Genomic DNA, 15,523 nt, shown 5'->3' with positions numbered 1-15,523 from the left:
ACAGTCACAGAAATCACTGGTTGTTGCAGGACAGATTGTTCATGAATTTTGAATTGATCCTTTTGGCTTTTATGAATTAGAAATAGTCTTCGCCACAAGTCGTGCAAGCGAATGCCATGGTGGATAGCTTGGAGGGATTGCCATGCAAAGTGGCATACAGGGTACAGCCGTGTAAAGGCAGGGTAGATAAACATATGCTGTGTTTGATCAGACCCAAAACATATTTTAGAATAAAGGATGTGGCGTCCATCACGTTTCACTGAATCATAGCCATAACTGTAGGGTGAAGCAGCTTGAACAGTACGTGCCTCGCAGGAAACACACATAGACGGGATAAGCAGAATGGATAGGTCTTAGGAATAATAATAATCAATGCACAACAAAAGAGGAGACATACTGTCTGATTCCTGAGAGATAATGTATCAGCCAAAGTGCACCTCCTTTGTCTGAGGAATACACAAGTCTGCAATTGTTCAACAATTACTTATTTATCTTAATACGTCTGCCATAGGCCTTTGTGTCAGGAAATGTTCAGACTCACTGAGGGTGTTCACTTCAGTTCATCTGTTCCTGAACAACAACATAAGTGAAGTAGGATGGAGTTGAAAAAGCTCCTCAAAGTCATACAGCATGAACAAGAGTTATATAAAAACAAGACTTGTAGCTTACTTTATGTTACACTGAGTCTCTTTAAAGGGCAAGTCTAGTAATATTCTACATTTTTTATTATCAGCAAATCCCATGAAAGACCAAAACCAGAACCACTGAATTGACAAGTGTTACTCGTTTATCCACAGCTTGGTAGAGCGTAATCTCCCTGTTTAAGTTTCTTCACTATGATGTTAAACTGTAGTTGTGATTGTTACTGGCCTGCAGCCACAGGCTGGGGAGGGTGGAAAGTATATAAAGACTAAGGTATTGTTAGTTTTGTTGAGAATAGCAAAAATATTGAATAAAAGAAGACTTATTCAGTACAAAAGACTTATTCAGTACAAAAGTACTTCATTCAAGTCACACTAGGTGATTCTTATGCCACTCCTCCCTGTGTTGTGGACTGCCTTGACACAGAAAGACTGTTTATTAATTTGATTAAACTAATTATAAATTTAATAATATGCCATATATTGTGACAGCCCCTCTGTTTGTGCTGTTTGCTGCTCTATTTTTCCTGTTTGTAGTGGCGGGACAACAAGGCCTGATGTGCACGAGTATAAAGGCCAGAATATTCACCTGAGATCTCCTCCTCCTGCGCATGTCTTTAGCTTTTTGGTTTTTGTTGCTTTAACCTTTGAAGTACACCCATGACAGTGACGCTCACTCATCCACTCCCCACACTACTGATATTACAGATTACTTCAACTTATTTGTTTGCATTTTTCCTTATTAATTTGGTGTAAAGACATTTACTTTATTATTCATCATACCTGGGTTTCTAATACTAATCACGCAAGACACAAGATTAGTATCTTCTCATCAAACTGAAGACAAGAAAGCAAGTAAGTATATTTACCAAAATGTTAAACTATTCCTTTAACACTTACTACCACCAAACTCCTGTTTCTGGCAGTACTTAGGTGATGTAATGTACTAATGTACTTATATACTTATATAGGCCTAAATATAAATGAATATATAAATACTTATATAGTTATCATATAGATATAATATACCATCCTTACCTTATTATTCAGCATCACTGGTGTGTTTTTGCCACAATCTGAGAGCGAGGTTACAATATAAGCACAAAACTGAAATAATGAAGGTCTTTAAATCATATTTTTATATGGATAATCTTAAATACACATTCTCAAGAACAGGCCTTCATCATGTCAATTAACAACAACAAAATAAACATGACTTGAGAAAAAATGATAAAATAAACTCACCCATTGCACTCAGGAACAATGGTGAAATGACGGAGGGACGCAGCTGAAGAAAAACAGAGAATGAGCTCAGGACACAGAACAAAGAACACTCAAGGCACCTGTGTGAGCTGCCCAGTCAGCACACCTGTTCTCCTGCTGCTCTTCGGTCCAGCAGTCATGTGACCCCACCTCCAACACTATATGTTATTTAAGTAAAAAAAAAAGTTACATGCCCAAAGTAACAGATTAAGTTACTTTAATCAAATTAATAAATTGATGAATAGCTACATACATGAATTGCAATACTCTATAATAATTACAGTGTTCATTAAAAAATCAGTTAAACACCGATAACTGTTATGAATAGAGTTCATTTTTTAGACATTTTTATTTGTCTAGCTCTTCTCAAATTGACCGCTGCTGCCAGCACGCTTGTTCAAAACGTGCAACCTTTAATTTGAAGACGAGCTGTATCTGTTTCCGGCTCTCGAATTCCTTGTTCAATTTTTATTTTACAATTTGGATAATGGAACAAACTGATTGCACGTCTTCATTCAGTGCGACAATAATACACGCAGAGTGTTAACATCGTTTAGGGCAGCATCGGCCAATGAAGGACATACATTTGCACTTAGCACAAGTAGGCAATCCCCAACCAATAACGTGAACAGCTGCAGAAGCATTATACTTGCACGCTATATATATGTACGGCATTAAAAACAAAACAAAGAATAAGATGACAAAGTTAACAAAGAAAAAACATACGGAAAAATATTATATTGTTTACTTGCAAGCTGGAATTAAGCTTTTTCTTTATTTGTCAAAATGATGACAACAGGATCTTATATCTTGTCAGGCAGCCTTCACAGACACTTGGTCCTCAATATATTTAGTGTATGAACAACCAAATCTGAGTAAGCTTTACAAAGAGAAGCACTTTGGACCCATGAGATCCTCTCTTATTTGTTTTTGAGCTTTATTCAATTTACTGCTGGCAAGAAACAAGGTTCCCACCAAATTCCACCAAAAAAAAAAAACATAATTTCACTCTCCTTCACTTCCTCTCGCACACTCTGATTTCTTCATCTCACTTCCCAGAGAAGCATGAATGTGCTCCAATATGTTTCGTCTTAACATATTTATTGTTTGCTGTTTCGTTTTCATTCTCATATCTTAGCAACCAGTGTTTTGAGCAGTTCAGAGTATCTTCAAGGGTACTGGAGCCTGATTGTGATATGATTTCATCTGAAGAATATGGAACAGTTTCATGAGGTTTATGACCTGGCTGAGATTTATCACCAACCAGCCGAAACCAATAACAGGCTGAAGTCCGATAAAGCCACGGCTGCTACAATGTTCTGTTGGTCTTGGGTGTTTTTCAACTTTGTTTATGCGATGACACGGCCTAGGCAATTGTCTCTTTTTGAGATAGTGTAAAAAAGTTTGTTCATTAAAGAAACAGTAGTTGAAATGTGTTTGTGTTGCATTGCCACTTGCATCAATATTATTCAATTTTCAGTAATTTGTTGCTATTTATGACCATTATGACATTGTATATAAGCAAAACAAACACAGTCCTTCCACATCAAAGTTAAAGTAATGAATAAAACACAGATAAGTAATGGTCAAACTTTTTCCTCCATCCTCTTTTGGCATCACAGATGAGAAGTGACTTAGATGTATCAAATTCCACCCGTCCGAGCTGTTCACATCCTCTCTGCTGACATTAGCAACCCTGGGGGCTCGGTTGCCAAGCAGGTCACAGTGAGCTTCAAATCACTCCCAGACGCCTCTTTCTCACAGACGCAAATGAAAAACAGAGGAGGCCCCTCCGGAGAACCCAATATTAGTATGATGGTGAAATAAACCTCTTTGTTCCTTACAGTGGAGATGGAAATTGATTTATTGGTATAAGCAGCAGCACTAACATGATGTTAACATGTTACATCAATAACAAACACATATGAATTCCATTTTCTACAGATTATATAAACAGTATATACGTTTGATGAATAGTGGTAAAATAATTCTGTACAGATATCACTTGTTCTTCTGTACACAAGTGTGCAAAGACACCACAACTAAAGAAGTGCAAGTAATTATACACAGCACACACACACACAGCACACACACACACACACACACACACACACACACACACACACACACACATACACATACACACACATGCTAGAACACATTCAAAGACACATGTGCTAACACACATTTAAACGCACACAGGTTTACATGTATTCACATATCAAACAGTATAAGGCAGTACAGCTGTTTGGTGGCTGAATATGATTTCCACATAAAAATAATTCTTAAAATAATTTTGGGAAATACCTGTACTTACTTTCTTGCCAAGATTGATATCACTCTCATTTCTGTAAGTTAGATATTAAACTACAGCCAGCAGCTGGATAGCTTAGCTTAGCTTAGCTTAGCTTAGCTTAGCTTAGCTTAGCTTAGCTTTAGCTCACCAAGGAAGTCACTGCGCCCAGCCAAGAATTAGTCCAGTACATAAGCCCCCACAAATAGTGATAGGCAAGTTACTTAAAATGTAATTTATTATTCATTATGTATTACTTGGTAACATAATTTACGTGACTTTACTGATTCATATATGCAAAAGTATTTGTTACATTCTCTACTTTCATTTCTCAGCTAATTAGTTTTGTCAAAAGTGTCTTTACAGCCTCATGTCTCATATTCTGGATTGTATTTGTAGAAATAGAAAATGCGTCATTGTGATTCAACAAGAACGCAGCCCACGTTTTGTTGGTATTTATTTCCCATCAACTGTGGTCAGTGGTCAGTCCTGTCCTCACAGTGACGTTGCAGGGTTCACACACATTTCAACTTTGAACAAAACCAGATGATTCCTGAATGTAGGTTTCCCAGTGGCTAATGTTTGCAGGCCAGCTAATTAGGACAAAACACCTAAATTATACAACTTTAAAGTTACTGGGAGCTGCATTTCCCCTCCATACACATCCTAGTGTCCAAGCTCGCACGTGCTAGACCACTGAAGCTCATCCTCATCCATAAAACTCAGACAGCAAACAAACTGACCTGCAAAATGTCACAGTAGGCTAACAAAGCATTACTAAGATCGATAACTGTAATGTAATTGCTGAATTTCAAAACTCATTGCTGAAAAAAAGTTTTTACACTTTACTGTTTCAGTATGGATTAAATAAACGAGATACAATGTGTTAATTAGGAAGCAAATTTTGTTACCTTTGGACGCAGCCCAACTACCAGTTTCCCTCTGTTATCAGTTTTTATGCTAAGCTAAGCTACCTGACTTTACATTTAATAAACAGACATGAGAGTGGTATCTTATCATCTTACTCTTGGCAAGAAAGCAAATAATCATATTTCCCAAAATACAAAACTATTCCTTAAACATTTGGAGTGTTCCTGACTACCATAAAAACTCCTCTGCTTCTGTCATTACACAGGTAATGTAGTCTGAGTAACATGCTTATTATTACTACAATATAACACTTTATAAAAGTGGACACTATACATATATATTCCATGGGTTATACATGCATAACTACTGTTGATTATGTATAGTAAAATTCACAGTGTAGTAGGAAAAAAAGCTAATTCCTGTCCATTTTTGGCAAATGGTGGATCAGACCTGTCATAATGAATTACTTCATATTCATCATTTGCTTGACATGTGCTATAAAAATACAGAGTTGTAACTTATGTGCTCTAAAACCTACAATCCTGTATTTGATTTTATGCCCGTGTATTTTGGCATGTTCTGACACCGGATGAGATTACAACAAGTCGTCCAACCTGAACAACCATACAGGTCTGTTGTCCCTCTGATACGACATCATATGAGCATCTCAAGCCAAGTGGACCTTTGCCATCATGCTCATAATAATAAACATGCAGTCAAGCTTATGGAACGGTCATGGTTTGCTTAGGTTTAGGCACAAAAACTGTTTGGTTATAGGAAAATATCACGGTTTGACTTAGAGCCAAAGGACGTTTATCGTTATGGTTACAATAATAAACATGTGGTTATTGTAGGATGATCCTGGATAAAAAAAAAAATGCTCACTGATCGGTTTCAGATGGGAAACAAACAAAGTTCTGTGTTTTTTGTGGCTCCATCCATCAAAAAAGTAACATAATCATTAAAAATTATAATTACTGCTCAGCTCCATCCTGTTAAAGTTTTTCCCCTGCTCATCCTGCTCTCCCCCGTCTCCTCTCACGCTACAGCGTCACTGTCCAAGGGTGTGGGAATACAAGGAGTTTGTCCTAGGAAGTGAGGCCTGTTGAGAGGCCCAGGCAACTTCAGAGCACCGTGCATCAAATCCATTGTTTGTTCCTTTTAGCTCCAGTTCCTGATGCATCCGTGCAAGGCTCATACATTGCTTCAGTGGTCCAGAGGATGTGTACATGTATATATTTTTGATGTACTGCATATACATTAAAGTGTGCATTGGTTGCATTTCAGAAGCTTGCTCGGGATATTAAAAAGCTTGAAAATAGTCCTCAGGTGTGCGGTCAGTTGCTGTCTTTCCTGATGCTGCGGTCAGCGTACGGGTTGTTGGGCTCGGGGCTTTTACACTGGATACTGGTACCATTCATGGGTCCGATGCTGCTCAGTTGGTTGTCAGAGTAGCACCAGCAGCACAAACATGACTTGAAGAGCAGAGAAAAAAAAGGGAAAAATTTAAAGGAAAGGTTCAAGGTTCAACATTTTGGGACATACACTTATGAAACTTTCTACTCGGGAGTTAGATGAGAAGACATATACAGCTCAGAATATCTGTCTATTGAATATGAAGCTGGAGCAAAGACTGAAATCAGAAAGATGCAAATCCACCTAGAGACACCTTCAAAACTGACAAATGTCCCAACGTGTCAGCATAGCAAATTTTCACCAATAGATATTTCCATGTGTGCGGTTATCCTCTGTTTTGCTCCCCCACCTCCCTCCCACGACTACTTTGACATGCAAACTTGAGACATGGTTTATCTCCAGCCCAGGTCCCTTTGACAGATATTAGCGGTTGTGACCTCTGCCAACAAAATGAATACATAAATCAGCGGGCTGCTTTTACATGTTGCTCATGGAATGTCATCACAGACTCTGAGTCATGGACAAAGACCCGAGTTCACTGTTTGCTTTACTGGCCAGACTAAATGAGAAGGCTTATCATGTGAGTGTGTTACATGCATTCATATCTGTCTCTTCTAGGGAAGTACACTACCTTGAAGCAGTTTTTGAACTTCTTGCTGACAAAGTAGAGGATAATGGGGTTTATGCAGGAGTTGATTGTTGCAAGGTTGATACCGAGGTAATCCAGGACCAACAGGAAACTAGAAAATAAAAGAAAGGCAGATTATCAACAATCAGCCTGGTTTCTTTCAACTTTTTTGAAATTAAGAAATACAACCTTATTTTCATTAACCTGCATACATTTTTATAAAAATCTATTTAGTGGGGTTTCTGGGAACCGAAGAATAGTACCATTTTTTTTTAAACAGACAAGATCACGAAACTCATAACAAACACATTAAAATCACAGCAGAGCAGTGTCATGTCTTTTACATTTGCATACTATGTTGATTATTGACCTATAAGTATCTTTTGTGTAAGAGGTTTGTTCTACCAGTAACTCACCTGAGCAGCTCACAGCGCATCTTATCATTCTGGTAGTAAACCATCTTCTTAAGGATCCTGCTGAGGTGCAGTGGGAACCAGCAGAGGGCAAAGATGAGGACGAGGCAGAAGACGGCTTTGGCTACCTCCCTCCTCTGCAGAGAGAAACCAAGGATTAGGGCAGAGATAGTGAAGTTAGTGTAATGGAAGATTATTGAATAAACACTGCTGACTAGCGTATTCATTTTACACGTCACACACTTTATAAATGTTTCTGTTCCTTGAGGGGAATAAACACTTGACTCAGTGTAGAAGTAGAAGTTAGTGGTATTGTCCAACCTGTTTGAGGTGCTCGCTGAGAGCTATCCGAAGACTGCCGTTCCTGTGGTTCAGCATCTCGCTTGTCATCAGAGTGTAGAAGATACAAGTGCAGGCCAGTGGTACACAAAAGTAGAAGCCAAACAGCCACCAGTCTTTTGCATCCTTGTAAAACTACAGAGACAAGCACATGTGATGCAATAAGAAATACATGCATAAATTACTGTGTGACTTGGTAGTTCTGTAAAAAGAAGAGGCCACAATTTTCCACCTGCACACACACCCTCTGTGATGCCATATCCACTTACTTTTCCACCACCTGCCTGGCCCTGGTTCAGACTTTAAGACTTCCTCTGATCTAAAACAGCTTTCTGTTCATTTTCTGTAATTGCCAGTTTCCCAACCAATGGCTCCTCTTGTGCCTCCATCTATCCATGGAGGGAAGATCTCTCTTTAAAATTTGGCAGCAGTTGATAATGTGGGGCTTTAAGATCTTAATAAGACATCATAATGTGATATTGAAATGTAGAAGTAAATAAAATATTATCCTAGAATCTATACTTTATAACACTACCAGCCTACCCTTGTACTCCAGTGTTATTAAAGTCCACATGAGTGCATCACGTGTGTCCTGTCGTGAGTCTGAAAACAAACTGTTTTAATTCTTCTGTGTATAATGAGACCATCTGGCTTTCTGTGGTTCTGAAAAATATGGTAAGTATGCTCTTGAAAAAAAAAACAATTTCAAAATCACACAAACAGCCTGAACCTTATTATACAACTTACACGAAAAGCAAAAACAAAAAATTTAACCGACTCCAAACTTTGGCCTCATGTGCCAAACAACACAAAGTTTGGTAAGAAAATCAAGTCAAAGAAAAATGTGCCATTTCACTGCAGCTGAATAATAGTGTTGAGAGGCATGTGTTTCTAAGACCTCAGCATTGTATTGCTGATATCTAAGACAGAGTACTCCCATTTAGTGCATATGGAATAGATAGGCACATGTGGCTCAGCTTGAGGCCTCAGATTTCAAGCCTCAGTAATTGCACTTGGCCTGCTATCAATTATGTGCTCCAAGGATGTTAAAAAGGCCATAGTCACTATGAGAGTAAGTAGACCGAGTTTATTTTTTAAAGGGATACTCCGCTCAAAATCTTCATCCCCTGGTTTGAAAGGTGAATTTGGGTGGAGAGGCTCATCCTCAAGCATCACTGGGTTGTTGTATTCTGGTTTTCTCATGTTTTTAATTATTTATGGCCCAAACAGGAAATATTGCAGGTGATTGATTTTACTGTCATATAAATGCCCTAAAAATATATGCTCCTATAACCAAAATAGCACATCAGCGTGCCAGCTGGCCATTAAAAACACTCCCTAAGCCTGAACAAACAACACATGCTTTTAAGATGATGGAAATATGAAGCTGAACTTGCACTGTAAGTAGTTCTCATCCAGGCCAGGTGGGCTTCCTATCTCATTACCACAGAAATATTTTGTCTCTTTATCACAAGATTCAACAACTCTTCTGTATGTGTACCTTAACACAGTGTACTACACAGCACATCATGGCCTGAATATAGGCAAAACAATGGAGCGAAAAAAGCACTTTGCTTATCCAAGAAAAAAAAAGATAAGAGAACAGATAAGAAGACAGCGTACCATCATGAAGTCCGATTTGGGGTTGAGCATGCACGTGCGGAGGGTTTCGTTCCTGTAGTTGAAGGTGACTATGTCGAAGCCAATAGCCTCCGGTATTGCCAGGATGAGTGACAGCACCCAAATAGACACAATCTCAATGACTGTGGAGAGAGGAATGCCGACTCCCTGCACCCTGCTCCAGGATGCCACAGCCCTGTACCTGTGACACAGGACGATACAAAATGAACATCCAGTGTGTGGCTTTGTGAACGCACAACAAAAAGGTTAAACATATTAAATTGATTGGATAAGATGAATATGATTGGATGATACAGGAAACATCATTATACACTCCTGGGATAAAAATAAGAGCATTTAAATGAAAATACACCAAATCATCACCATGATATGAATGTGACATGATTAAATAAATGTCCATTTATTAATTAAAAGGTCTCCAGCAGTTCAGTTGCTTTCAGTCATTTCTCCAACATGGAATAGAGATCAGTCATTTTCTTTGTCTCTCTTGACTGACAAAGCTAACAACACTTTGTGCATGCATGGCAGCACACCAAACACAACAAACTGCTCAGTCAGCAAAGAATATCAAAATGTTAAGAATTAATGAAGAGAGATGATCAATTGTTTATTTTAAATATCTAATATTTATATTTTTGTGAAGCCTCCAAACAGACTGGCCCATGTTGGCAGAGAGGTCTGTCTGTTGGCTTGTGTTTCCCACGCACTGAACTTGTTTGCTTGTTTGTTTCATTAATGGAAACCACTTGTCGAAATGTTTTAGTAAAATCCTGCATCAAGATTTTATGGCAAAAACAATATATTTTTCATGACACATTTGAATTTCTCTGTTGAACAACATGGCGGCATTTATATTTTACTAAGTGGTAATGTATCCACCTTTTTCTCTTCCTCCAACATTGAAAAGATACAAAAGAGACTCAAGTACTTTCATGATAGTCACAAAGATATGCTACACATTTCCTGGAAACAAATAGAGAGCATCTGCTCTTGAACACAGCTGTACAGCACCGCAGCCTTCCTTTTTCCCCATAAAAGAGGTCATTAAATATGTTTGCCTAGTTGAACCTTGAAGCCTATTCAGAGCATACAGGGGAACCGCTTATCTCTAAAGTTGTGTCTAGTGCATAGCGTGAGATGGCACTGAGTTTCAGCACTTCGTGATCATCATTTATTCATTAGGGAATTTCTATTAAGGTACTATTAACAAAATAACTTGCTACTATACTTGCCATCAAGATAGAGTTTTTAATATTTACATCATACAGTATATAGAGTGTCCAGTGCCCTAATGCATTAAAGAAGTAAAAAAAAAAATATCAATCAATATTTGAACATTGAGACAAAAGAAAACACATGAGCAAAAAGATAAATAACTCTACGGTGAACATGAACAATTGGTAAATACGTTTCCTGAAAGTGATTAGCTCACTCTTCCCATCCTTACACTGGAATCAAATCTAAATGGTTCATGATAACCAAAATTAGAAAAACATATGACAAATTGATCCAAATGTAACGCTCTCCTGTGCCAAGTAAAAAAAATCGGATGACCTGGCAAGGCTAGCTGGCCAAATCCCATTAGTTTAATTTTCTTTTCAATGATTTGTCCGTTTTACTGTGATCATATCTGCTGTCTCTACTCTGACACAATGCTCCTGCACAAGCATGCTGGCTTTTGAGAAACTTTGTTTTAATGTCCAGGAAGTTATGGAGAAGGAATCAATTCCATAAAACCTACTTTAAAATACAGATTTAATAAACGTGTGCAAAACCCATTAGGATATTGTTTTTGTGGTTTTTTTTAGAATACACAGAATCCACCAAACCCCAGCTTCATTTGTTGAAGATAATGATGATGATGATGTGACTTGATAAAGCAGGGTGCAACGTGACGGCACTGACCTGTCCACGCTGAGGGCGCACAGGTTGAGAACAGTGATGCCCACAGAGGCTTTCTGCAGGAAGGGCACCAGCTTGCACAGACACAGGCCAAAAACATTGTCATCAAAAGGCCAGCGGGACAGGAGGAGCTGGTGGAAAAAAAAATATTCACATCAACACAAATCTCAAAGGGATTACAAAACAACATCTCTTATCTAAACTTGATCACATCATGCACATTAATACGCATTTTCAATTACTCGATGCATCAGTACAAAATAAATGGTTCGAATTAGGCAATAAGTCTCTACAGGTCTTTAGGGAGCCGACTATTAGTCTCACTTTTGTTACTGAATTTACGTCCACCATCATTAAGATCTATGTAAGGCAATGTTACTGAAGTTCAAAGCACATCAAAGACCTCTCAACGTCATCTTAATGTCACAGAGAGTTTAAACACGGACCAGATGTGAGTTCATCAGCCCATAAAACTTTTAACAGCTTTTGCACACATTTCCTGTGAACATAGGACCTCTCAAAAACCTGCAACTAAACTTTAATAATAAGTCACAATGTATCTGAGAGCCACTTCCACAGCCTCTTATGACATTACTTCCTTTGGTATAATGCGTCAAGGTCATGTGAGTGGAGTTCTTTGTTTTGCCATCAGAGTGGTCTTGGCAATTTTCCATCAATGGACACAACCTGCTTCGAACGCATTTCTCTACACAGAACCAAAAGGAAAAACTTCAAGGTGCTTCCTGGCCCCCTTATGTTTACTTGTGCAGTTTAAGTTTCCCAGGATCTCAGAAGAGGAGCCCACGTCATTGTTTTTAAAGTATAAGTAGCTGATTATTTTTGGAAACACAGTGGTAGCCCTGCGGAAGTGAGCGGGGGTCATCAGTATGGTTTCCTCATTGTAGACGTGGCTCTTTCCTTGTTTGTGCATAAACTGTTCTCCCAGTAAGATTCTTCGTTTCCTCTTTGCACATGTGTTGCACAAACTACAAAGGCACTGTGCCCTCAAAGTCCCAAGTTAATTTTAACCAGGTGGCTTCCTGATTTTTCTGTTGTGAAAATACGTCCAACAATGCACTCATAAGATCAAGTTGACTGATCACTTCATTTAGCTGTTGATTATTATACAAAGCATGACACTGTTTACTGGTATAAATCAACCCAGGACAGGAACATTAAGAATAATGTATCATCATTAAACATATCATCATATTTTAAAAGGCACAATCCGAAGTCAACGAAAGAGTCTCCCTGTCACCAAAAATCAAAACAAAAATAAAATCAGCTATCACGCAAATTGATTGACAGGTCTAAATACACTGATATTCGTTAGACTAGTGCTGTACATCATTAGACAAAAGTCTTCTAGTTCTGTTCAAGGTATTCATAAACAATGAAACTATTTTGTACATACTGATTAAGAACAATTCAACCTATTCCATTGTGTACTGTATGTGTGCATATACCTTCCATGGATTTGACTTTAATGAACAATTGAGTCAAAAACTTCTCATGCGATTTATCACTCGAGTAGCACTGAATATTTTAGATAAGGTTCAGTGACTGATGTCCCAGGTCAGCACAAGGCCACTGGCATGTGTGACCACAGCCTGATTCCTCTGTTTATTTAAACCAGCCATATCCCTGTTCCTCTCATCACTCATCTGCCCACACGAGGAAGATAACTGCGTGTGACTGATCGCACTTTCCCATTTATTTACACATTCGCTTACCCCCCCCCCCCATTCCCATCTGTAATATTCCACTTTAACTCTGAGCATCACTTCCATTGTTGCTGCATTTCATCATATCAACACAGAGACCAGTCACCCAGCAGCATGGCTGTGAAACTATAGTTGAGACTTCAATTAAACATGCACAAACTGAGTGAAAACTGTACCTTGTACATAGTGATGGGTATATCAATGAAAATGTAGATGAGGTCACCCAGTGCCAGGCTGGCAATCAGGGCATTGGGCCCGTTCCTCATGCACTTATTCCTGTATATAATCCTCAACAGGGTGGCGTTGCCAACCAGGCCGACCGCAAACACTATGATGGAAATTGTGGTGTTGATGTACTTAAAATAGTCCTTGATAGAAGTAGTTTGCACGCACAATGGAGGTGGCACTGGTGTCTTTATGACAGTTTCATTTGCAGAGCCAGATCTCACAGCTTGTGCATCAGCCCTTGGGGCCCCCGGGTGGAAGCCGGGCCCCGTGCTTGGACTGACGGTGCTGTAGAAGCCCGTGGACTGGAGGGTGGAGCGGACGACGAAGCCTGGGAGAGAGCCCTGCTCCGCTTCAGCTCTGTTTATCTGGCACATTCCTCTGGCTGCCATACAGGCCATTAGCACCAACATATGTGCAGCTGGGGTGCCCATTATGGAAAACATTCGCTGCTTTGATTTCCCTGATTGAAATACTGTCCCAATATATCACTGGTGAGAAAAGAGAAAAAAAACAAGAGGAAGATTTGGTTATTTTTTTCAGACAACACACAGAGGAAGAATTCCTGCAACTTCTACAGCTATCTCTTCATTTTGTCTCCACTTAAATCTAACCTAAGTGGAATATTATATGTCGGTTACAAGAAAGTTTGACAACATTACTGTCCCTCTCAAATGCTGTAAGGAAGTTTACAACTTCTTCAGGACTTGAAAAAGGTTTTACCAAGGCGGCACAGATGGGAGATGCCAGGACTAGTTACAGTCAGACAGTAAGGATGAGGCATCAGCGGAGTGTGTTGGGCATCTCTTTTGCTCACAGTCGTTCCTGGAAGAAGGAGCGCTTGGTTATGTCTTTGTGTCAATAATGTTGCAGCTAAACAGAAAGGCTTTATCTCCGCTTGTGCCATTTTGGCAATGACTCCCATCTGTGGGTTTCACAGCTGTATGATTTCCTAAGTTTTGCATTCTCCCTCTGTTTCTAATTTAGAAAGGTTTAAACATGTGGTTAGAAAACAAAGAGTTTTTTAAACCATGCAAGCGGTGCTGCAGGGCTGATTTCCAGTAAAGTGTGCAATGCAGGACTAACAGTGAAAATAAAAATCAGATGAAAACCAAAATACATACTTATAAATTGGATTCCCTTGTGAATCCTTTGGCTTTCTACTTAGTTTACTCTTGTGAATTTATAGATACCTTCACCTCTACTGCTTCTTAACAGGCAAAACAGCAAACTTTCTGGACAAAATCAGAGTAACTCGTTCCACCAAACTCCTGGTAAAAAGCAGATAAAGTTTCAAACTGTCAGATCGATAGTGAAGCCCTTTTCATCATGTCACAGTACAGGCAACTCTTATAGCCCAGAGTTCTTCCTGTTCAAAGTCCCAGCTGTCACCAAGTACACAAAGAACTATTTAGCAGCCAACCCTTCAAGTAGCATCACAGTTTAGCATCAGCATGACACTGCTGGGATCTGTGACAGCACGCAAACTGATCTATCCATAAATAATAAATACGTTTGGTTTTCACCTACCGCTTCTAAAATGTCTGCCTGGCCCCCTTGGAAACTGTCAGGCAAACTTTCGGCTGAAGCCCCCAGACATCTGTATCACATCACATGAGTAATTAACGCACTATCAAAGCCGCACCGTATCCCACTTGGTTTGAGCAATGCACCCGTCTGCTCTGAGGTGCCTTCGCATTATGGTTCAGAGTTTCCTGTTGAGAGTTTTCAGTATGTCTGAGTGTGTGTGGTTGTGTGTGTGTGTGTGTGTGTGTGTGTGTTTGTGTGTGTGGTTGTGTGTATCTCTGCATGTGTGTGTGTGTGTGAGTGTGTCAGAGCACCAGTGAGACACTTTGACTGGGTGGGATAGTAAATCTCCACCTCCCTTTGCTAACAGACTGGGCCCCCTTTGGAAACATCACCCCCCTCTCTCCTCTCTCTCAGAGGCACCGCCTGCTGACAGTCATCTCCAAGGCACAGTGGCGCGCGCACACACACACACACACACACACACACACACTGGGGCAGGGGCATCTGGGAGCCCAACACCCCTCCAATCTGCCCCTTTCTTTAAAGCCCTCCTACCTCCTCTTTCAGCCCCTCTCTGACTCACATCAGGTCTTGTATACACTACATGCAACTGTTTCCTCACACGAAAGGCAGCAGAG

The 15,523-nt window shown here is 39.5% G+C and overlaps 1 protein-coding gene across 2 annotated transcripts; it reads right to left on the bottom strand.

Moving 5' to 3' along the window:
- Positions 1-3,750: 3,750 nt before the first annotated feature.
- On the bottom strand, positions 3,751-15,242 carry ednraa (endothelin receptor type Aa). Of its 2 annotated transcripts, XM_056372390.1 has the most exons (9): positions 14,886-15,242; positions 14,079-14,180; positions 13,307-13,846; positions 11,410-11,537; positions 9,487-9,685; positions 7,846-7,998; positions 7,528-7,661; positions 7,115-7,223; positions 3,751-6,542 (listed from the first exon to the last, which is right to left on the bottom strand). In XM_056372390.1, the coding sequence occupies exons 3-9, from the start codon at positions 13,799-13,801 to the stop codon at positions 6,405-6,407; spliced, it is 1,356 nt and encodes a 451-aa protein (XP_056228365.1). In that variant the 5' UTR covers positions 13,802-13,846; positions 14,079-14,180; positions 14,886-15,242; the 3' UTR covers positions 3,751-6,404. The 2 variants fall into 2 exon arrangements, with proteins under 2 accessions (XP_056228365.1, XP_056228364.1); XM_056372389.1 differs by lacking the exon at positions 14,079-14,180 and having other exon boundaries at positions 14,886-15,241.
- Positions 15,243-15,523: the final 281 nt, after the last annotated feature.

The sequence above is a fragment of the Seriola aureovittata genome, chromosome 3 (genome assembly GCF_021018895.1).
Source record: "Seriola aureovittata isolate HTS-2021-v1 ecotype China chromosome 3, ASM2101889v1, whole genome shotgun sequence".
Classification (NCBI taxonomy): domain Eukaryota; kingdom Metazoa; phylum Chordata; class Actinopteri; order Carangiformes; family Carangidae; genus Seriola; species Seriola aureovittata.
This window is presented reverse-complemented; position numbering and strand designations above follow the sequence as displayed.